This window comes from Argentina silus, assembly GCF_951799395.1.
Source record: "Argentina silus genome assembly, chromosome: 16".
Taxonomy (NCBI): domain Eukaryota; kingdom Metazoa; phylum Chordata; class Actinopteri; order Argentiniformes; family Argentinidae; genus Argentina; species Argentina silus.
Window position 1 is genome coordinate 10962089 of NC_139670.1, and position 23347 is coordinate 10985435.

The following is a 23347-nucleotide window of genomic DNA, read 5'->3' on the forward strand; positions in this document are numbered from 1 at the left end:
CTACCAGAGGAGGCTAGTGGAGGCAGAAATTGGAGGAAGGAATAACATTCCTTATTCCATTCCATGAGCCTGTATGCTTGCCAAAGACGAGAGTTCCACATCTAGTTCTTCATGTTTGTGTGGAAAGAAATAAACACAAGCAGTAGTATAATACATACATTTAAATAAGTGTGCAACAGGAGAAGATGGTACAGTGCACATATGATTGAATCAAGACAGTAATGAGACAAGCGAGTATTCTAGAACACAGCGGAGATCATGGAAGCACAATGAACGGTAAAGGACAGCCAATGGCTACCGAGAGAGGGGAGCAGAATTTCCTGCCCCTGCATAATCAGGTTTAACCTAAAAGCAAGTATTCACAAGCAAAGCCTTGATTCAAGACTGCACAGTCCAGCTCCTAGATTAACCTTCACATGCACTTATTATCCCTACATTATCAGTATATTTGCATAATGTTGCATCAGTGAATGTGTATTTTGTTAGCATTACGCCATATCTGTAGTGTCTTCTGACAAAGGAGTCTGTCGTTAGTTGTGTTTAATAAATCTTAGTGTATACATTCTCTGTGGTGTGTGTGTGTGTGTGTGCTTTTTTTTTTTTTAAATGTTTATTTAACCTTTATTTATCCAGGGAAAACACACTGAGACCATGGTCTGTTTTACGGGTGCACCCTGTCCACATATAAATATAATTACAAAACAACACAGTCTTATAAAGTGCTGCTCTCAAGTTTCAGATCCACCTTCATCTTCTGTTTCTCCATCACTGTCTCCAGCTCCGTAGCCTTGCGGGCATCCTGGGGAGAGAAAGAATTAAAATCAGGGAAAATGCAGGAGAGTCAATAGAGAGCTTGTGGATTTGAATCTCTAGGAAACTTATGTATTCATTACTGACATTTTAGGTTCAAAGTAATGTATTCATACAAGGGGGGGGGGGGGCAATGTAGAGAGAAGTAATGTTTGAAATCATGTAGTTTTATGTCTATTGAAATCATAATTAGTTAGTCCACTCGTATCCACAAAGTATCTCAGAGTAGGATCTAGGATCAGGTCCCCCACCTCCATATGATCTTATTCATTATGATCTAAAAGGCTAAACGGATCCTCGATCAGAACTCCTACTCCTAAACGGATCCTCCATCAGCACTCCTACTTGAGCTTTGGTACACAGGTAAAAGTAGGTCCTTGATGAGATCAGCACATGTTCAACCTCTAAATAATTCCTACCCTCCAGGTGAGGCTAGAAATCGGAGGAGACTCATTTGATACCATTCCTTATTACATTCCATGCGTTACAATGAGCCCGTCCTCCAATTTCTACCTCTACCAGCCTCTAGTACAGTAGTATAGTAGTGTAGTAGTGTAGAATATGATTACCTCCAGCAGGGCCTTCTGCACGGTCAGCTGGCTGTACACTCTGGCGCCCTCGTCTGGTATGACGGCGCGCAGCTCCTCCTTGTTGAGGGAGAAGAGCTGGGCACCTGTCAGCACTCCCAGACACTGTACCGTCCTGAGAAAGAGAGAGAGAGAGACAGGTTGTCAATGACCTGCTCAAACTATCATTTTTTATTACATGTATATTCCTCTATACTATACCATAGATCCTAATCATCCACGAGAAAGAACTGAGTTTCTTATCACAGCATTACTCAGTCTCAATGGAGGCTGGTGGAGGTAGAACTCGGAGGATGGGCTCATTGTAATTCATGGAATGGAATGGGGTGGTTTGACATGTGTTTGATACTATTCCTTATTCCATTCCATGCATTTCAATGAACCCGTCCTCCAATTTCTGCCTCAACTGGTCAGTTCATGTGTTGGGAATCCTGTGTGTTTCATTGTAATCCATGAACATTGATAAGGGCAAATAATGAAAATCTATAGTGACACATTTGTATGAAAAGGTCAGTGTTTAAAGCAGCAGTTCTAAGTAGATCCTGCATGAATTTGAGAATGGGGGGGGTTCTAACATATCAACTCCTGGTTGATATGTGATGCGTTTGGTGTTTGGGGTCTGTTTGGGGAAAACTTACGGGTCACTGAAGCCCTTCCCTCTGAGCCACTCCTCCACCTCCTCAGGAGGCGAGTGGTAGTCCAGCGGAACCGACGTGTCCGCCGAACGGGGGATGACAAGCGCCTTGCTCAGGCCGGCCTTCCCATTGGTCAGTCTCTGGAGCAGCTCGTCATTAACCTGCATCACTGAGGAAGAGGAAAAGGAAAGGAGGAGGAGGGAGGTAGAGGAGGAAAGATGGAGGAAGATGAAGGAGGGAGAGGAGGAGGAAGAGGGATAGGTGGAAGGAGAGGGGGAGGGAGAGGGAGAAGGAGGAGGAGGAGGAAGGAGACGAGGAGGTGGAGGAGTTCACATCAGAGTTTAGAACTTTATCACACAGTTTAGAATAGACAGGTCTTCTAGAACACAGCATCAACCATATATGGCTTGGTCTGCATGTCGAGCAAACAGTGAGAAGCTCTCAACCGACCTGAAGGCAAACACTCACAGCCCCATTTGTCTCTCCCGTCTCTCTGTCTCTCTCACATACGTACCTACTCACATACACAGTGCAAACAGACCACTTTCCTCCCTTTCCCACACACACACACACATCAACACACAGACAAGAGAGATAGTGTGTCTTTGTATAGAGTATGTCTGAGACATGCACACGCACACACACATGCACACACACAGCCAAACAGTGCAGATACTGTACATAGAGTGTATAGAGTCTATGTGAGTGTAGTGTGGTACCTTTGTCTGAGTCCTCCGCAGCTGGAATGTGTTGGCTGTATGGAGGAAGGCTGCGGGGCCGCAGGAGGTCAGGGGTCATGGAAGGAGGACTGGGAGGGCCGTAGGAGAACCTGGCCTGGGGGGGTGCGACTAGAGCCTGGAACAGCCAAGAGAACAACATATATAGAATAAAGAATATAGGAGTACAATGCTTAAATGTGTGAATAAGTATTGTACTGTACTGTAATTGTGTGTGTGTGTGTGTGTGTGTGTGTGTGTGTGTGTGTGTGTGTATGTGAATGCGTGTGTGTGTGCGTGTGTGTGTGTTACCTTGGGTGGTCTGGTAATGACGGGGCTGTCTTGGTGAACCACTGGCTCCAGGATGTTAAAGGGAACGAAGCCGATCTCGTTGAACCGATTACGACACTTCCACCAGCGCTTGGAAGACTCGACCACCTGACAGAGAAAAGGAGAGAGGCCAGTGGGTGTACAGACTGTGAGGAAGAATACAACAAGGCTGGAAAATGTAATGGGGTAGTCAGGGGAGGCTGGTAGAGGTAGAAATCGGAAGACAGGCTCATTGTAATGCATGGAATGGAATGAGAAATGTTATCAAACTGGGTGTAGTGTTTTGTGTATGTCCTATCTCCACTGATAGTGTTACCACGGCAACCAGCACCACTACTTTATCTCATTAATATGCCCACGAGTCTAGCAGGACAACATATGTAAATATTAGATTTTAATAAAACCGTATGCCTGGAACACCCTCTCAGGTTTGGAGCTTGATTGATAATGCCTGATTGAGTAGAAGACAATTCTGGACTGTCAATATATCAAGTAATGGATGGTTGGTTGGTTGGTTTCCCGGACACAAAGTGCGTTTCAAATCCTGGACTAGCTGCAGTAGCCAATTCATTGGAGATAATCAAGGTGAGGCTTAATCTGTGGCTTAAACAAGCCCTTAATACTTTTCCAGGTGCTTACCTCCAGTGTTTCTCCCTGTAGTACTGACAGCTCGCTGCTGTTCCGGGCCACAAAGTCATAGCTACAGGAGTAGAGCCTCTCTCCCTCCGGGGGCAGGACACTGCTGTCACTGAGAGGGAGGGAGGCAGGGAGGAAGGGAGAGGTGGAGGCAGGGAGGAAGGGAGAGGTGGAGGGAGGGAGGAAGGGAGAGGTGGAGGGAGGGAGGAAGGGAGAGGTGGAGGATATATGTTACTACAATGTATATAGGTACCAGTAAAATTGTTGTTGTTGTACTCCAAAAGGGACCTCAAGACTTACAATTCATCGCTTAGAGTATTTGCTGGGGGTCCGACTGGCTGTGGAGGCTGCTGCTACAGAGAGAGAGTGAGAGAGAGAGAAAGAGAGAGAGCGGTTGAGTGAAGAAGTTTTCTACTTTGTCATGTCCTAAATAAATGTTCTTCTTTACACAAATAGATTAAAATCAGTGGAGGTAGAAATTGAAGGACGAACTAATTGTCATGCATGGAATGGAATGACGAACGGTATCAAACAAAGTGTGTTCCTCCGATTTCTACCTCCACCAGCCTCCACCAATATATACAAAGGTTTTCCATACCTCTTGTTTTGCTGGGAGGGCTTCATGTTTGTGTTGAGACTCTACTGGGTCCTCCCAGACCTGCCCGTCGGCCCTGGTCGCCTCCGGCTTCCACCCGTCCAGGAACAAGGGACTGTAGGGCGCCACGGGCCCTCTGAGCTGGGAGCTTGGGGTCAGAGAGACACAAGGGAGGGGAGAAGAGGAATCAGTATCGGCCTTTACCAATAAACAAGTGCAGTATAACAACCAATGTTAGACACACTAGGTCTTAAACGGATAATTAAATAATATGAGGCAACTGAGAGAGTGAAGACAGTCAGTTGTTGCTGATGACATGTAGGCCCAATCACTTCAGCTCAGCAATAGAAAAACATCAATGTTGAATAAACAAGTAGACCCTAGGAAGAGTAGCTGTTAACAGCTAACAGGGATCAGAATAAACAAAATAAACATAAACATAACTGACCGTGGGAGTGTCCAGTTGGTCCCCAGGGCGGTCCACAGCTGCTTCTCCTCCTCGTGGAGGTTGTCTTGGAGCAGGGTCACAGCGGAGGTGGTCAGGGCGGGGCTAGCCACCGATGCCCCCAGAGCGGGGCCTCCCGTAGTCCTAACCAGCTGGAGACACACAGATAACAAACCAAACCACTGTTAACACTAACGGTTACAGGACAGAATACGTTCACTGTAGAGTTCACATGAGAAAGTAGCCTCCTAACCCACTGTATCTCAATCCATAGCAAAGAAAGTGATACACTGAGCCAGAATAGCAGTTAGCCACCCGTCACTACAGTGACACACGCTCACACACACACACACACACACACACACACACACACACACACACACACTGGAGAAGTTAAGTTAAGTTACTGAACAGACAGGTCCTCTAAAGTAGAAACTTTAGCCTGATAATGATGGATAGCAAAGACCTGAAGGGTCGGACAGAAGAGGTCATAGGTCAACTTCTTTGGGAGTTTGGTGCCCCCGCAGCTGTTGAATGTAAATAAAGGCCTAGATATAGAGTAGTAGTTATCCTGAGGAATAGGCCACACGCTGACAATGATTTGTAATAGTAATAAATAACAATAGCCATAGGGATGGACCAAGTATAGCATAAACCACAACGATTTGTCATAATTGATTGATGCTGTGTTATAACCTGTTTAATGCAACACAACCTTGTAACACCATATACAGATACTCATGTATAACCATGTGATAATGAATTCTAATGGGCAGAAGTAAATCAAGGCCCAGAATGATGATACTATTGCTCTGTTATTTTGCAATGTACACACACACACACACACACACACACACACACACACTCATACAACACGACTGAGCAGGTTGTCACACCTCTCTTGGCTTCTCCCTGTTTTTATGCAGGTGTGCCAGGATACACACACCTAAACACCCTGATTTCCTATTCCTCCCTCCTCTGTTCTGTTCTATCATAGAATGACTCATTCATTTATAGGTGGTTGGTTCACACCATGCCCACACAGTGTACCTCAAGCCTTCAGGAATGACAATAACGACACACCTGAACATGATTCTGTATATTCTCCACACATGGTACATATTGTAATATGGTTTGATCACTGGTTAAATGTTTCAATGTTGCCATAGCAGTGTACTGTCTGAAATGTCAAAATGTGGGCATAATTCATCTGTGAATAATGTCTCTTGTAAAACTGGGTAAAACAAATACACTTTTATCAACAAACCAAAACAAATACTGCCTTTTTATGTGATCTAAGTTTCAATTGAAGCTATCATAATGGGCACGGCCTTGTGTAAATATTGCAATATCAGACCCTTTCTGTCCGAAGAAGCCTTTCTGTGTTTCAACACAATACAGTGTGTACTTGGAGGCTGGAGCCTGTTTACAGTATACAAACACACAGTCTATGACAGACAAGCATAAAGACAAATATACAGAACCTACATATGGCCTACAGTCAATACATATACAGTAGGGTAACAACAAACATGAACGAATTCCACCAATCTTGGTTATGTGGCTAGTAAAGGATATTGTATCTCATAAAAGTGTTAACATAAACAGAGATTTAAAACTATTATAGTCAACCAACCTACAGTATCACTGACCATCCCCATGGTATTATTTCCAAACATAATAACGATGACTCCTATGTGCTTTATAGTGGCTGATGATGTAATTCACCATAACTCTGAACAGAAATGACATAATGGAAAATATCACACCATTATCTCGTCATTATCATTCAATTATCATGATATCATTTTCATAGGATGTATTCTAAGATAATATATGGTCCGCCCTAGTTTCTTATTGGTCCAGTTATGAAGTTGAGGTTGACAGCAATAGCAACAGTCAACAACCAGAGTGACTCAGGCAGCAACAGGTGTCTCCATGACAGTTTCTCTCCCTGCCCTAGGGCTGGAGGCTGAGAGAGCAGAGAGAATGAGGTGAAAGGTCACCACGGTTGACTGAGTCACTCACCATATCCAGAGGTTTGAACACGTGATGGAGCAGCTCCTCTGACGTTGGATTGGAGATGGTTGACTTGAGACGGGCCTGAGGAGAGGAGAGGTGAACGAATGATTACTATATTTAGCACATTACCACGGATACACAACTCAATCAATCAATCAATCAATCAAACGTTATTGTCTCAAGACACAGTTAAAAGTCACCAATTGGAGTAGTGGGTATTCCATGAACTATTAACTAAAGTTGATGAATGTGTTCATTCATTCATCATTCAATCATCAACTCACCAGTAGGCTGAAGCAGTACTTGAATTTTTGGAAAACATCAATGAATTCTTCCTCTGGTGGAGGGCGGGCCTTAGCTGTCAGCATGTCCTCTGTGTCAGAGATGGTTAACGTAGAGAGATACAATCAGGAAAACATCATGTTGCATAGCCTCCCTATTCATACATAGTGGTTAGTTGAGTGATATTGATCTTTTTCCACCTCTCCTACCTTCAGCGTTTTTCTTTTTACTTTTCTTCTTTTTCTTTTTCCTTTGGCTTAAAACTGTGGCTGCCTCCGCAGTCTGCTGCAGCTTGGCCATGAAGACCTCGATGTCATCGAAGCAGTGGTTCAAGATGCCCTGAGAAAGAGAGATGGAGAGAGAGAGAGAAATAGTTAATAATCCTGCTATAGTTTCATTAATAGTGAAAGATACAGAAACATTCCAGACAGTACCCAGTCATGTACTGATGTCTGTAAACATGGTGAGGTCACATACCACTTCCCTCTCAGCTCGTAGGAACGAGATGTCAGGTTGTCCTCCGTTAACGCCGTTGGCTGTTGAGGGCAGAAGAGAAGATTGTGAACGTCCATTTTCATTCATTGCCTCTGGAATTTCCTGCATTCAGAAACTCCTGCCCACTCTACCTCCGCGCGCGCACACACACACACACACACACACACACACACACACACACACACACACACACACACACACACACACACACACACACACACACACACACACACACACACATACACACATACACACATACACACACACACATACACACACACACACACCTTCCCCCCTCCCAAACACACACAATGCAATCTCTGTACTCCTGAGAAGCTTTTACCTCACATTCCTCTCTCAATGCCGAACTTCACCCCTCCTCCCTCCCTCTCTCAATTCAATTCAAAAGGGGCTTTATTGGCATGTTTACATTGTCAAAGCAAGCGAAATAAACAATGTCAAATTAACAGTAAATATTACACACTCACACACACACACACACACACACACACACACACACACACACACACACACACTCTCTCTCTCTCTCCCTCTCTCTCTCTTGTCCTCTTTCTTTCCCTCTCTTCTTCTCCTTCAACCCAACTGACTTCAAAGCATTCTATTGACATGGCAAACGTGTACAGTGCCAGAGAGCGTGGCCAAACATTCAGGTGTAAAGAAACAAAATGTCGTCAGCCTAACTCCTGTACCTCTAATGCCTGGGTAGGGTGGAGGGTTGGCTGGTGGGGGATTGGGGGCGTGTGGGGTGGGGGGGTTGGGTATTGCGTAGGGGTCCATCTCTCCTGTGGGGTTCTGAGAGAGTCTGAATGGGAAAGGGAGAGATTGTTGTTGACAATCAGGACACTCATACCACACTTATAATGTACATACCACGCTGATAAAGCAGTTTTGTCTTTTTAAACAATTATTTGTTTTCAGCAACATGAATACAGTGCAGTCAGTAAGGCCAATACCCTAACTTGAGATGTGTGCACAAAATTCAAACTTTCACGTAGACTTTCACATAGACTTTTGATGGATTGTTAACCGTTTCTGCTCAGCTTTGAGTGAGGGCACTGAGTTAGGTTTATACCTATAATGCTGACAGTCTCTTTATCCTTACACTACATACTGTAGGTTGTTGGGAACAGCAGTTGCTGGTAACAACCACTCGTTCAACACCACAGAAAACGCCCCAAAGCAAATGCATTTGGAACTCAGATACGTTAAACCTGGTCTTTGATTGACATAATGGAGACACCCAGGAACCCAATATCTCTCTTTCTCTCTCAAATACGCACACACCGAGATATACATAGATCAATATCAATGTGCAGTAAACCATATAGGAGAACTCAACCCACACATAACTTCCATAGCAGGCACACACACAAGAAGCATCTAATGATCATATCTTATCTTACCTTCTCTCTCTCTCTCTCTCTCTCTCTGTCCTTTAATGGTCTGTTAGGTGAGTAAGTCAAAGTAGTAAAGCCTGAGTCAGACTGCCACCATCCTCTCTCTCCTATCTTCTCTATAACAATGGCCTTGCTCTCTCTGTCACACCTTCTTAAGTTATGTAGAAAGCGAGAAACCGGAAAAACAAGTCTTTCCTCTCTCTTTCTCTCTCAGGTGCTCTCTCTCTCCCCCCTCCACCTCTCCCAGTCTCTGTCTCTCTTTATGACAAGTGCATACATACATAGCATACTTTCACCCTGGCTTGGTTTGATTTAGGCTATATAGAAACTATAGAGATAGTTGTATGGTGGTGATTCTAAGTTTAAGTGATGGTTTAAGGTAAACAACTAAGACGTTTGTGTCTAAATCTGCTCTGCTCAGTTCTGTTCTTTCTTTCTGTCTGTCTGTCAGTGGTGTTATTGTGTCATTATAATGATAATCCCATGACTTTGACGTTCCCACGACCCATACCTCAGGGCGTCAAGTCGCCTCTTGGTCCTCAACGACAAGAAACCCGACACCGCCCCTGTGATGTCATCACGTATTTTCTCAGCCTACAAACACAAACATCTAGAGGTGACATCACTGTAGTTGGTGGAACCTGAACCAACAATGACACGACAGTTCAATGCACCACAGAACACATTATGTCATATTCTTACACAAGAATGGCCCACACAATAGCTTAAAGCACATCATTATTGATATCTCACAACAAGTTATGAAATACGTTATATAACATAAGCTAGTTAGGTGCAGTACATCCTTTAAACACATGTTGATGTACTATTTAGGCCTACTCACCCTCACACTCTCACAGTTGAAGAAGAGAATGTCAGGTTTTTTCTGAAGAGAGCTTTGGCAGACGAGTAAAAGAAGGGACGGAAACCGCTTCTCTGTGAGTATGGCGTCACAGCGAAGGATGGATGAAACAGAATACTTCTCCAGCTCTTCCTGCATGGACACATGACATTCAACATCTTTATTACTTAAGCTGAGGTGCACTTATGCATGGAACGGAATGAGGAATGGTATAAAACATGCATCAAACACACGTGTTTTGATACCATTCCTCATTCCGTTCCATGCATTACAGTGAGCTTGTCCTCAGGTTTCTCTAGAGCCTCCCGTGACACCCCATTGCATAGCTCTCACCTGCTTCTGTGTGTCCCTGAGTGTGATGGCCTCAGGCCCCACCTCCAGAACCATCTGTTGGCTCCACAGCTTCTCAGACCGGGCCAAGAGAGAGAGACGCGCCTGCGCCTCCTCCACGCTCTGCACCTCCCCATCCTGCAAGGAGAACGTCACCAGGTGCTGCAAAGGAGAGAGAAGAGGAGGAGCAGGGGGAGGAGGGAGATGAGGAGGACAAGGAGGAGGAAGGAGGGAGGAGAGAGAGGAAGGAGAAAAAGAGAGTGATGACGGAGTAGAGGAAGAGGTTAAGCATTTATGAGAAAATTAATGTCGGATTAGGCAAGATGGGAAAAAAACTGTTGACACATTGCATTCATTTGATGTAAAAAAAAAATGTCTCTAAAAAGTTTTTTTATTTGAAATGCAACACAAAACCAATGAAATAGAAATAAATTTTAACTACACTTACATTGATAACATATTGTGAGATGTTGGTCATTCTGTGACTTGTGTGAAGTTTCCGTCTTTTCCTGGAGGCAGAATGGTGAGGAAAACTATTACTAGGTGAAGGTGGAGGTGGTGAAGCTGATTCAGAGGATGTTAAAGCATAGCAAAGCATAGCATGTAAGACTGTGAACTACAAAGGGTGTAGTCAGAAGACCTTTTCAATGATGGGTGTAGTACACCTGGTATAGTCATTCATTGAGTCGTAGAACAAAACTGCATTGCTTATCATTGCTATAGCTTATCTTCTATTGTAAAATCATAAGTGTATACCACCATGGTCCAATAAGATAATTAACATCCTTACGTGTGTGTCACTCCCTCTGTGAGTCTCTCTGTGAGTCCCTCTCTCTCTCTCTGTGTTTCAAGCCCTGTCTCAGCCAGTCACCTGGTACAGGTACAGTACCTCACGTATGCTACCTATCTACCTACCTACCCAACCAGTCTGACCACTGTAGTTCTCAGTCATTGATGTGCCCGCTCTCAAGTGACCGTCACCTACCCCCACCTCACACACACACACACACACACACACACACACACACACACACACACACACACACACACACACACACACACACACACACACACACACACATCCTGGAAATAGTCTTTGTTTGTTTGCTTTGAATACAGAACAACAAATGCTGATAAGGAAATCCCGTCTTCTGACTAGAATAAGCTATCTGTCTAGATACATTCCTAACTAAGAACAGTTGATGAGAACAAATGAGAAACCATGATGATGCAGACATAGTTACAGTAATAGTTACAGTACACTAATAGTCATAGTCAACAATGACAGTTCATCACAGTCAGACTGAAAGCTGAGAAGCTAAGGGGATGTCTATAGCAAAATGATGGATGGAATTCTGTCAGGGAATATAGTATCTGTATCCCATTCTACCATGCGAGGCTGATGGAGGTAGAAACCAGAGGACAGGCTCATTGTGATGATTATATTATGATGATGTTACGATCCTCTGATTTCTACCTCCAACAGCCTCCCTTGATCTGTATCCCATTTGACATACTGTATCATCAAGAACACTTTCTTTCACATCAAACGCATCAGAATATAGCAGTAAATGTCACATGACTGACATGCTGTTGTTTCAAATCACAGAGTGCGAGAGTGCTTGACCATCCATTCAGAATGAATATGGATTCAATAATATCACGGAAAATGTTTAACACACTTCACTACACAACACAATGTTCCATGCACAATGTTGCCTAGTCATGTGTGCGCTGTCTATGTCTTTAAAGTTGTGTTGTTGCGCTAATAATATGATTAGTTGTTGGATTGTTGTCAACATCATGACTTCCACTTACCTTAATTCCTCTGCCTGGAATTCTCTGGGTCCAAATAGAATGTAAATTAAATTAGGAAAAAGAGTTATGTTCTGCTCTATAAATAGATATTTGAAGCTCAGATAATTGTCTCGTCCAGTCTGGGAGCAGGTTTCTGATTCCTGTTTGCCCCCACTCTGTCACTCCTGCATTTCACTGTAAGGCAAGGTTCTCCAGCGGTGCGTCACCCGACCCAACCCAGCCCAGCCCACTCCACCTTAGAGATAAAAGGATTTACACACACACACACACACACACACTTTTCTATCACTCACTCTCGCGCTCTCTCTCTCTCTCGCACACACACAGTGTAAGTCTGCTACAGTGTGTTAAAGGAATGCTATGTGTCTAGGCACATTTGAAGGTGTGACTTTAGGAATGAAAAAGTGAAAGAGTTCCATTTCATTTTAAAGGAAACTGAGAGCCGACAATACACTATCAGACAGGGGAGGCAGGTGGAGGTAGAAATCCATGTATGTTTGATACCATTCCTCATTCCATTCCATGTCGATCACAGAGCCTGTCCTCCGAATCTTACCTCCACCAGCCTATCCTGATATCAGCATAGTGACAATGCCCCACCTAAGCTTACAATAACGCAATGACCATGGAAAACAAACATCTTGCTGTGCTGCACTAACTAATGGATGTGTTTAGAATTGCCACTAATGACTGTGGATTTAGTGTCCGGCATAGGCCTACACAGGAATCTATGACATGTTGCCACAGGGGAAGCATGTACTGAAACCCTGAAGAAGTCAGGGTTAGCCAGTGTGCGGCTCTCTTTCTTACTTTTAAGTTTCACCCACCAGCCTGCACCTCACCAAACTATGGTGTCCGTTTCCTTGTTATTTTTTAACTTCAGACGCGAAGTACCCATGTGCCCATTCCTCACCGCTTGTCAGTGTTAAAACCAAAACATTCTCTGATAGGACTGATGGGACTATGGGTGGAGCTCAGGCGTGTGTTATACCAATTAATGAACAGATGGGCGGAGTCAGTTGGACTTGATTGACAGTTCAGAGATGTCCATGCGTGGCATTTGCTTTGGGTGAAACTTGTGGTGGAAACTGAAAAAGGACATTTGGAAAACTTAAAAAAATAACTGTAATTTATTGTGATTAGGTATTCCATGCATGACAAAACATTCCATTGTATATGTAGGCTTATCTTCTCTGGAAATGAATCCATGTTTCGTTCTGGAAAAGAACAAAGTGAACTACTAAATTGGCATTAGAAATAGATTCTCAAGCCAGCCCAGCAGGAGAGGAAGGTAATTTGTTTGTAATCATGTATGTTTTACCTGTAACGTAACAGTTATTGTTATACATGTTGTACAACATGATGTGCGTTATTGTAAAATGATAATGACATTGTAAGATTTTATATATATATATACACATGCATGTTCGCGTTTAAGAGACTATACACACATACATACATACATACATACATACATATATATATATATGTATGTATGTATGTATGTATGTATGTATGTATGTATGTATGTGTGTAGTCTCTTAAACGCGAACATGCATGTGTATATATATATAAAATCTTACAATGTATATATATGTATGTATGTATGTATGTATGTATGTATGTATGTATGTATGTATGTATGTATGTATGTATGTATGTATGTATCTATTGTTTCGTGTGGGCTATATTGAGAGTTTGACACGCGCCTTCAGGGTACATTTTTACAGTTTACAGAGCGCGTGCCTTCCTGCCTCTAGCAATAGTGTCCGTTGGTTGCATCATATTCCGTTGTTGTTATTATCATTATTATTATTATACCGAAGAAGACTAAACTGTGAAGCGGTCTGTACCTAAAATCAAAGTTATAAGTAACTGTTTTCCAAGGTATACGACTGTATAGCCTGCACTCGTTTGTGAAGAGCTCTACAAACAAAACACAAGAGAACAGTGAAGTGGAAATAGACAGAACAGGCAGTAAGGCAGAAAGTAAAGTTGCCACGTGGTGTACTATTTGACTTTGAGGGGCGATGGAGGCTTGGTCTCTAGGAACTTATGTCTGTATGGTTCAAACTACTCGCTGTGGTTTAATTTCTACTCATCCTAGAGTAGACTTTATCTTCGAATATGTTTCTCTGGAGGCTCTGTGTGCATAAGACAAATACCTTCAATATCTGTGGATATCCCTCTCTCATAAAGCTAAATGTTGGAAACACCGTATATTGGAAAGGGGAGGGATGTTCTTGTGTAGTAGGCGTGACAGCATAGAGTTGCGGAAATACACGCGGGGCATCCTCCTGTGTGAAGTGGATACATTGTGCTGTCAGTGAATCGACGAATTATTTGAACTCGTTATGTCTTGGGTCGGAACACGGAACATCTGATAGTGTATTTTATTGTGATTATAGATAGATAGGCGACTTGCAGTCGATCACGCAGGTAGACAGTTTACTGTGGAGACTGACGGGCATCACACGTGTTCCTCTATTGATAGTCAACGAGGCTCGGTTCTTTTCCTGTCTCACCGACGAGTTATCCACCTCGTTTTCTATACTCTCATCACAATCAGGTGAGTCTTTGAACGGGCTATACGCGGTTAGCCACAAAATGAAATATGTTGAATATCTTGAGTTGAATCAAGGTTGAACGGAGTATCAAACCACGCCAGCTTGCTACATGTAGGCTTGTAGTAGTGTGTGCCCCTTTTGTGTGGTGATACCGGATGCCACCCACATAATCGCCCGTTGTCTCATTATTGGCGTCAAAAATCGTGAAAACAGGGATTGCTAGCTACCGGTATTAACGAAAAATAATTAAATGTAGACTAAATAGCTGGCTGGACAACATGATTGCAAAATGTATGACTTATTGTGGAGAAGCCACCGTTTAGAGCAGGCAGTGTGCAGTGCTGTCAATGTTATAATGAGACCCTCATCATCGCCCTAATTGGGTTTGCAGTCATGGCCTGCATAGAAGAGCCAAAGCAAAACTGGGTCTGTTATGCTGTCATTAGCACTGGAAGACACTGGCAGAGCAGGAAGGTTTTAGTGAGCTTTTAACTGTGTGTTTTCCAAGGTATACGACTGTATACTGCACTCATTTATACTGCACTCATTTGTGAAGAGCTCTACAAACAAACACAAGAGAACAATGAAGTGGAAAAAGACAGAACAGGCAGTCAGGCAGAAAGTAAAGTTGCCCTGTGGTAAAACTAACTGCAAGCTGAAGCAATAGATAACTGAGAGCAGTGGAAAGTCTTTCCTCTTGAAGGGCAGCTCACACCAATCTGATCTAGATGGAGAATTTTCCTGTATGTTACTGTATGTAACACAGTATGTTAATGTTCTGTTCACCTCATGCATCGAGAAACTATATTTGGTTTACTTCATTCTATAATATGATATGTAATATAATATGTGCCATTTAGCTGACGCTTTTATCCAAAGCGACTTACATTGCAGTGAGTGCTTACATTCCCTTCCCTTCCCTCCCCCCTCCCCCCTTTTAGATGGAGGAGAAGCCCCCTCTGTCCAATGATGATGACACAACAGTCACCTCAGAGTCCCAGCTGGGGGAATCGTTTGGCGAGGGCAGCCAGGAGGGGGTGGTCGAGCCCCCAGCCAGGGACGGGTGGGACAGTAAACTAGAGTACTTCCTAGCCCAGGTGGGCTTCAGCGTCGGCCTGGGCAACGTGTGGAGGTTCCCCTACCTGTGCCATCAGAATGGAGGAGGTGAGGGGGATGACATTGTGATTCTTCAAACTATAAAGAAAAACTCCATGCAACACTACTTAGTTGGGAAAAGTCACTGCGGTTAATGACCTGCAGTGACATCATCAGGTGTGCAGATACTTGATTCATTTCATTGTTGTGAATCTTCACAGTTTGAAGAGGAATCTAGTTGGATGTCATTTTGTGTCCAAACTTTGTATTAAATGCCTGAAGGTGAAGTTATTTACACAGACCTAAGTTAGTATGAGTCCTTGGCCTACTGTCATAACGCAGTAGTAGTAGTTTGTCACAAGCCCAGTCATTGTCTCACGTCAGATATCAGGGGCAGAGGACTGGAAAATGACAAAGCTCCTTACATTCATCACAAGGTTTCTGAGCAGGGGTGAGAGCCAGGTTGCAAGTTCACAGAGGGTGTGTGATGTGAGAGCTGAGAAAGAGGTCTTCTGTGGCCTGTAAAACAAAAAGGCAAAAGTCGACATCTCTCTCTGTCTCTGTCTCTGTCTCTGTCCCCCCCCCCCCCTCTCTCCATCCCTCCAGGAGCCTTCCTTCTGCTGTACGTGCTGCTGATGATCCTGGTGGGCATCCCTCTGTTCTTCCTGGAGCTGGCGGCTGGCCAGGCCATCAGGCAGGGCAGCATTGGGGTCTGGAAGCACATCTCCCCCAAGCTCTCTGGGATAGGCTACTCCAGCTGTGTGGTGAGAGAACCCCCCCCCACACACACACAGACAGGCATGCATGCACACAGACACACACCCATCTATATACAGACACACAGGTATAAAAAATAAAAATGATGGAAAACATCACATGACATGCATGCGTAATCTGATTAGACATGAGAACTACAAACAGTGGCTCAAGGTTAAAGATTAGCCAGCTCCTGCTACAGTTAAGACTTCTGTTTACTTGGGAAGTTAGAACCTAATATCACAGCTGTATATACCAAGTCAAATTGAGTTATTACATAAAACCGTTCCATCACTGCGCTCATTAACAATAATCATCACCCTTCCCCTTCCTTATCTTTGCGGGCATTGGCAACTCAACACAATTCACTTCTGTTTTTACTTTGCTTAATACATCAGCATATCAACTGTGGTGGATTACATCACTCATGTACCCTCTCCTCTCCTTCCTTGCCCTCTCCACTCCTTCCTTACCCCCTCCTCTCCTTCCTTACCCCTCTTCTCATTCCTTACATACCCCCTCCTCTTCTCTCCTTCCTTACCCCCTCCTCTCCTTCCAGGTTTGTTTCTTTGTGGCTCTCTACTACAATGTCATCATCGGATGGAGCTTGTTCTACCTGGGGAACTCCTTTCAGTATCCCCTACCCTGGGAGCAGTGTCCTAAACAGGGCAACACCACAGGTAAACACAAGACTCCTATGTCCTGTCCATGTTCTGTGTCAGTTATGTATAAAAATCAATGATGGAGAATGGATGGGCTAGTTCAGGAGGGAAATGAGGCTCTGTCAATGGCCTGAAATGAAATATGAAATGAAATATGAAAGTATAACAGCATGTGCATTAGAAAGACCTCCACATCAATGTAAACCTGACCTGGTCTCTCTCCTCCTCCCAGTGAAGGAGTGTGCCGACTCCAGCCCCACCACGTACTTCTGGTTCCGGAAGGCTCTGGACACCACAGACTCCATCAACGAGACGGGCCAGTTTAACCCCGTCATCACCTGCTGCCTGCTGGGGGCCTGGACCATTGTCTGCCTGGGCATGTTCAAGGGCATCAAGTCCTCAGCGAAGGTACTGTACCTGAGAACCAGGTCGTTTGCATGGTGGAATGAAGGTTTCGATAATAGCCTCTGTCTGTTCTATGGGGACAGCTGGGTCTCACGGTCCTGTTTTGACTACGTGAGTAAAGTGTGAGTGAGCAGCGCTGATATCTGAACTAGTGAAACAGGAGCACTTGTTAGACTTAGAGTTCTTGGATGTCCTTGGGATGCTGGGCTGGGATCATATTATCTGGGGGTTGAGGATACACTGCAGCTGTGTGGGTCTGCTGTGTGGTGTAGAACAGTCTGTGGAACTACAGTATGTGTTATGGTTAGGGAGGAGTCTGCCTGATTCCAGTGGGGGCATATTTCCAGTGTAAATAGAGTAGTGTGTGTGTGTGTGTGTGTGTGTGTCTGTTTAATCAGACTCTTGTGAGCCTAGCCAGATAAACAAACAATGTAGCCCCCGTTCACAGTTATCTTAATCTCTCCTTCACTCTTCCTCCTCTCCTCCTAGGTGATGTATTTCTCCTCCGTCTTCCCCTACGTGGTCCTCCTGTGTTTCCTGATCCGAGGGCTCCTATTGGACGGGGCAGCAGAAGGCATCACATACATGTTCTACCCTAAGGTAGGTCACCACCTCGCCTTGCTTCTCAACCTCATACGACCCTGGGACAGGGTTAAAGTTGTGTCATAGGGCCGTCCCAAGAATCCCACTTAGCATCTAGTATGTCTAAACCTCCCCCGTCTCCCCTGTGCTTCCAGCTGGAGATCTGGGGTAACGTGCAGGTGTGGCGCCAGGCTGCCACCCAGGTGTTCTTCGCCCTGGGGCTGGGCTTCGGCTCGGTCATCGCCTACTCCTCCTACAACCCCCGCAACAACAACTGCCACCGCGACGCCCTCACCGTCTCCACCATCAACTTCCTGACCTCTGTCCTCGCCTCGCTGGTCGTGTTCGCCGTGCTAGGCTTTAGGGCCAAGAACATCGCCCTGCGCTGTGTGAAGAAGTGAGGAAGTGTGTGTGTGTGTGTGTGTGTGTGTGTTGCTGATGATGGAAAGTGAACTGACTGTATATTTCCCTCCCTCCCTCCTTCTCTCCCTCAGTAATCTGGAGCAGTTGTCTGAGCGTCTCTCCATTGGCCCCGTGAACCACAGTTTCCTGCCCTCGTTCAACCTATCAGAGCCCAGCTCCGTCTCTCTGGAGGCCTATAGGGAGTGGTACAGCCTCCATGGAAACAAGGTGCCTGGCAACCTCACCGGCTGTAGCCTGGAGGATGAGATGAAAAAGGTAACGGTTGTTCTGTTCCGTTTTGTTCCATTCCATTCTATTTTTCTATTCCATTCCATACGCTCTATTCTAAAAGAACTTCCCTTCCCCCTCCCCCTCTACCCATCTCTGTCTGTCCTGTGAGTGATAACCCTCATTTGTAAACAAACCAAACCGTTCTGGTCTCCCAACACACAATTGTAATACATTTTAATTTGAGCTGGTACATTGCTATTTGTAAAGATCCCCCCCCCCCCCCACCTGTCTGCCCTAGGGTGTGGAGGGGACAGGTCTGGCGTTCATCGCCTTCACAGAGGCCATGTCTCTGTTCCCCGCCAGTCCCTTCTGGTCGGCCCTGTTCTTCCTCATGCTGCTTAACCTGGGCCTCAGCACCATGTTTGGAACCATGGAGGGCATCCTCACTCCCCTCACAGACAACTTCAAAACATTGGCCCGACATAAGACCCTGCTCACAGGTACGTACGTGTGCATGCATGTGTGCGTTGCTGGTCCACCTTTTTAAGACGTGGTGTGTCTGATTCTGTGCATCTCTCTCTCTCTCCAGTGTGTAGCTGTGTGGTGGGCTTCCTGATAGGCCTGCTGTTCACACAGCGCTGTGGTAACTACTTTGTGATGATGTTTGACGACTACTCTGCCACGCTCCCCCTCATCATCGTGGTTATTTTCGAGACCTTTGCCGTGTCGTGGATCTACGGAGCTGACCGGTAAGATCTCAACAGTGACCGTCAGATGCTGCATAGATATATCTCACATACATCTCCACCTTGACCTCAAAAACCATACAAACTCATATCTCTCACTCTACACTGTGGGAGATGTTCTGTCATGAATGAAGACAATAATTTATTATTGAAGGAATTGAGCCCCCTATTAGAATTATTCAGGGCTAAGTGAGAGTGTTGCCCGAAATGCGGATCTGAACCAATGATTCACAACTTCAGTCCACATTTCCAAACTAAATAAATGCCTCACATTCAACCATGCAACTGCGTTGCCAGTTTCAAGAAATTTGGTGGACAAAAACATAAACAATTATTGACATTAATTGTTTCTTATGAGTAGTCAAGCTGGTTTGAGGGTGAAACTTGCCGGGAGACTAGTGTGTGATGACGCAGACAGTGTGCTCCTCCCTACTCTCCCCAAGTCCTCAGAATCAGCCTGGGTTAGAAACGTAACGTAGGGGGGGGGGGGGGGGTAAGTCTGGAGTGGGACTTGTTTTCTGCAAGGAGGCACTGATTTTAATCTCATCAATGTCTTGTGTCTGAATTCCAGGTTCCTCGATGATATAGAGAAGATGCTGGGCTGGCGCCCCCCGGTGGTCTATAAGTACCTGTGGAAGTATGTGTGTCTCCTGGCCATGCTGGGGCTGATGGGGGCTAGTCTGCTCAGGATGGTTTTCGAACGGCCGATCTACACCGCCTGGAACCAAGCTACGGTACGGAGACCCCAGGCTGCTCCACCGGTGTCCTCCAGGGCATGATGGCTTCAGTGTGGCTTCACAGAATATTAAAAAAAAACATCAGTGCAAAAAACATCAGTGCATCTGACAGGGATGCTATAGAGACTCGAACTTCCCTTTTATGTGGTCATCTCTCTGTCCCTGTTGTTTGCGTCCATCCACCTGACCAAGCCCTCTCCTCTTGCTTGCCTCTGCCTTTCTGTTTAAAATACTCATTACAAAATGACTCCCTTACCCGAAGAACAGCACGCTTAACACAACAGTGAGTACTTGTATTTAACCCTCTCCTCCCCTGTCTGTCTGCCCCCCACTTTCCCCCCAGGCATCGGAGGGGAAATTGGACTACCCAGACTGGGCCCTGGCCGTCATGGCCCTTCTGATCATCTTTGCCACGTTGCCTGTCCCCCTCGGCTACATCCACAACACCCTGAGGGCCAGGATGAGACAGAACTCCATCGGCAGCGGCCTGGACGGGGAGACGGGCGGGTACACAAAGTGCAGCACCGTCGAGTGTGACACCCCTATCGCCGCCCTATTGGAGGAACACAAGGGAAGGAACGGGATCGTACAGAATTCTCCCTCGCCACTGGCCGAAGAGAGCTGTAGACTCCTCTCACCAACGGAAGGGGCAGAGAAGGAGGAGGAGGAGGAGGACTCGACGGGTTTGTGAGGGAGGGAGCGAGCAAGTACAGACTAGAATGTGTGAAGGTGAAATTAGGGGAATGAGAACTCAAACTCAACAGTTGGGTTGACGTGAGCCTTCACACAGCGGGACCCAGGAAGAATGCTTCCAGCTGTTATACAGCTGAATGTATACATGGAACAAAATTGTATTGTTTAAAAAGAAAAAAGAATGAAATTATTAGTTTTAAAAGACTCTGTTGTGAGATGGCCTCCAGTCATAACAAGAGAGGAGTTGGGTGTCGCCAAGGCAACAAGTTCAAACATTACAACTGACTTCAGGTGCCTCACTACACTGCTGTGTTTGATAACATCAGACATGTATTGTTCTGGAGTGGTAGGGAATTCCTTAAAGGTGCCATCTGAAGAACTTCTACTACTGGTTAGGTGTGGATGGGTTTTGTCCCCTCTGATTGTATGACTTTGTAAGTAAAAGCAGGAGTTGTTTTAGTGGAGGTAGAAATTGGAGTACAGGCTCATTGTAATGCATGGAATGAAATTGAAATGAGAAATACTTTCAAACAAAATGGTATCAAACATGTTTTCATTCCATTCCATGCATTGCAATGAGTCCATCCTCTGATTTCTACCTCTACCAGCCTCCCCTTCGTTACATGTTTCTGTCATCCTATATTGGGTGTTACAAGGCAACTTTGTGCATATGATACATATTTTCCAAAAAGAAGTACCTTGCCAAATTTCAGACATTTTTTTGGTGATACTATTGCAAATGTGGAAGCCAAGTGAATTCTTATGTTTTAGTCAGCGTTTTAGTCCAGCGTCAAGAAGCCCAATAGAATAATAACCTAATGTTATTTATTCAAGAAAATGGTTACAATTGAACTTTAACCAGTTGAAATTGTTTTGGTTAGGCTACATGGAAGTGAGAAGATGTAAAGTGCCTCAGTCCTCCATGCTGTGTACTGTTGGTTGAGGATGATCCAGTGATGAACACAACTGGTCACTGGTTTCAACGTGGTTGATTTTTAAATATGTTTTAACATTATTGTACGTTTTTACGAACACAGAAGAGCCATATTATGTGTTTTCGGATGCACGTTTGTATAGATGGTATTTTTGTTGAGAAAATGTGATATAATGCTCATGCTACGTCTAATATATTTCTCCCGTCCTTCTAAACCTTTTTTTAGAGAAGCAATTTAAATGTAGAATTACTAAAATGTCAACTGGCTAGAATTATGGTAGACTATTTCTTTAACTTGTGCTTGTGTTTTTTTTTTATGTTTCTTAACTTGGATGTGTTTGAAATGATCAACATGATGAAGTCAAGTAGCAAACGCATGGTGCTGATTTTTATTTGATCACTTTTAAGCCTCTGTTTTTAAAACAGATGATGAGATCCTTTTCTAAGTATTTGTTATTTTGTAAGTATTCTATGAATCAACTTTGTGCCTTTTCACGTTGGAGTTAAATGATCAAATGAGAATTTGATGGTGTTACCAATTGGATGTACAGTGAAAACAACATATAAAACAATGTATTTGTGTGGTTGGTTGTACAAATACATTTCATTGCAAAACCTTGAGCAATTGTCTGTGCTTTTTTTTTCTAAAAACTATCTTTCTTCACAGGATTTAGGTCATTAGGGTGTTATTGGCAGTGAGCAGTACACTCAATAGATGGATCCACAACACACACAGGCTCTTAATTTAGCAAACCAGTCCAATTAATTAACAGGTCGTGATGTCGGGGAAATGGTCTGCTTATTCATCCACAAAAGATGAGCAAGCCATGTCACTCCAAATTAACTTGACTTGGACGTCACGTGTGTGTGTGTGTGTGTGTGTGTGTGTGTGTGTGTGTGTGTGTGTCAAGTGTGCAAAGATTCTCTCCTGTTTGCATATGTACGTGTCTGGGGACAGTGGTTGTCTTGGATGCAGGCTCCAGTCAACCCCCCTGGACACCACGAGAGAGGCTAATAGGAGGTAGAGATGAAGGGACACAGTTAAGAGAGCGAAGGAAGAGTGAAAGAGCAAGTGAGTGAATACACCTGGCACAAAGAGAGAGAAGAGGATCCGGTTACAATACCAGGTAAAAATGACAGGAAAAGCACATTACCATAGAAATAGATGTTGATTACTAGTGACTAACTGTTTCTGAAAGATATGTCCATATTAGTGGATTCAATGGAACAGAGGGTATACTGTATTCTATTGTGTGATTTGTGTCTTACAGAAGCTTTTCTTTTTTTTAAAGGATAGAGCTCTTGGTTGAAATGTGCATTTAATGCTGAGGGCCAAGTGACTAAAAGATACATCTGCAAAAACCATTTCCAGTGTTTGGGAGTAGTTCCACTACATGTAGGTCAACTAATAGTTTAACTTAATTTTGCAGTAGCTTGATGGTAGTTAAACACAATTCAAAACCTAGCAGTATTTTCAGTAGTTAACTACTTTTTGCCATGTAGCGGTGTAGTGAGCTACTGTTACTCACTACATTTCCTCACAAAACAAAAAAGAA

At 44.3% G+C, this 23347-nt stretch overlaps 2 protein-coding genes across 6 annotated transcripts; one reads left to right on the forward strand and one right to left on the reverse strand.

Annotated features, from left to right (window-relative positions):
* Positions 1-143: 143 nt before the first annotated feature.
* Positions 144-12124, reverse strand: eps8l1b (EPS8 signaling adaptor L1b). 4 transcript variants are annotated; one of them, XM_083687857.1, is made up of 19 exons: positions 11982-12124; positions 10612-10672; positions 10167-10325; positions 9816-9965; positions 9483-9565; positions 8264-8376; positions 7536-7594; positions 7268-7397; positions 7061-7149; positions 6783-6857; positions 4758-4906; positions 4313-4457; positions 4015-4064; positions 3718-3826; positions 3061-3186; positions 2752-2887; positions 2036-2201; positions 1380-1512; positions 144-799 (listed from the first exon to the last, which is right to left on the reverse strand). In XM_083687857.1, exons 2-19 carry the CDS (start codon positions 10639-10641, stop codon positions 713-715), a joined length of 1989 nt encoding a protein of 662 aa, XP_083543983.1. In that variant the 5' UTR covers positions 10642-10672; positions 11982-12124; the 3' UTR covers positions 144-712. The 4 variants fall into 4 exon arrangements, with proteins under 4 accessions (XP_083543983.1, XP_083543981.1, XP_083543982.1 ...); XM_083687855.1 differs by having other exon boundaries at positions 4015-4067; XM_083687856.1 differs by lacking the exon at positions 11982-12124 and adding an exon at positions 10954-10995 and having other exon boundaries at positions 4015-4067.
* A 951-nt stretch (positions 12125-13075) lies between these two features.
* On the forward strand, positions 13076-22412 carry LOC310817326 (sodium-dependent neutral amino acid transporter B(0)AT2-like). Of its 2 annotated transcripts, none has more exons than XM_083687854.1 (12): positions 13076-13272; positions 15490-15712; positions 16250-16407; positions 16959-17079; positions 17294-17469; positions 17956-18066; positions 18204-18445; positions 18543-18726; positions 18980-19181; positions 19271-19430; positions 19999-20161; positions 20508-22412. In XM_083687854.1, exons 2-12 carry the CDS (start codon positions 15490-15492, stop codon positions 20853-20855), a joined length of 2088 nt encoding a protein of 695 aa, XP_083543980.1. In that variant the 5' UTR covers positions 13076-13272; the 3' UTR covers positions 20856-22412. The 2 variants fall into 2 exon arrangements, with proteins under 2 accessions (XP_083543980.1, XP_083543979.1); XM_083687853.1 differs by lacking the exon at positions 13076-13272 and adding an exon at positions 14260-14550.
* Positions 22413-23347: the final 935 nt, after the last annotated feature.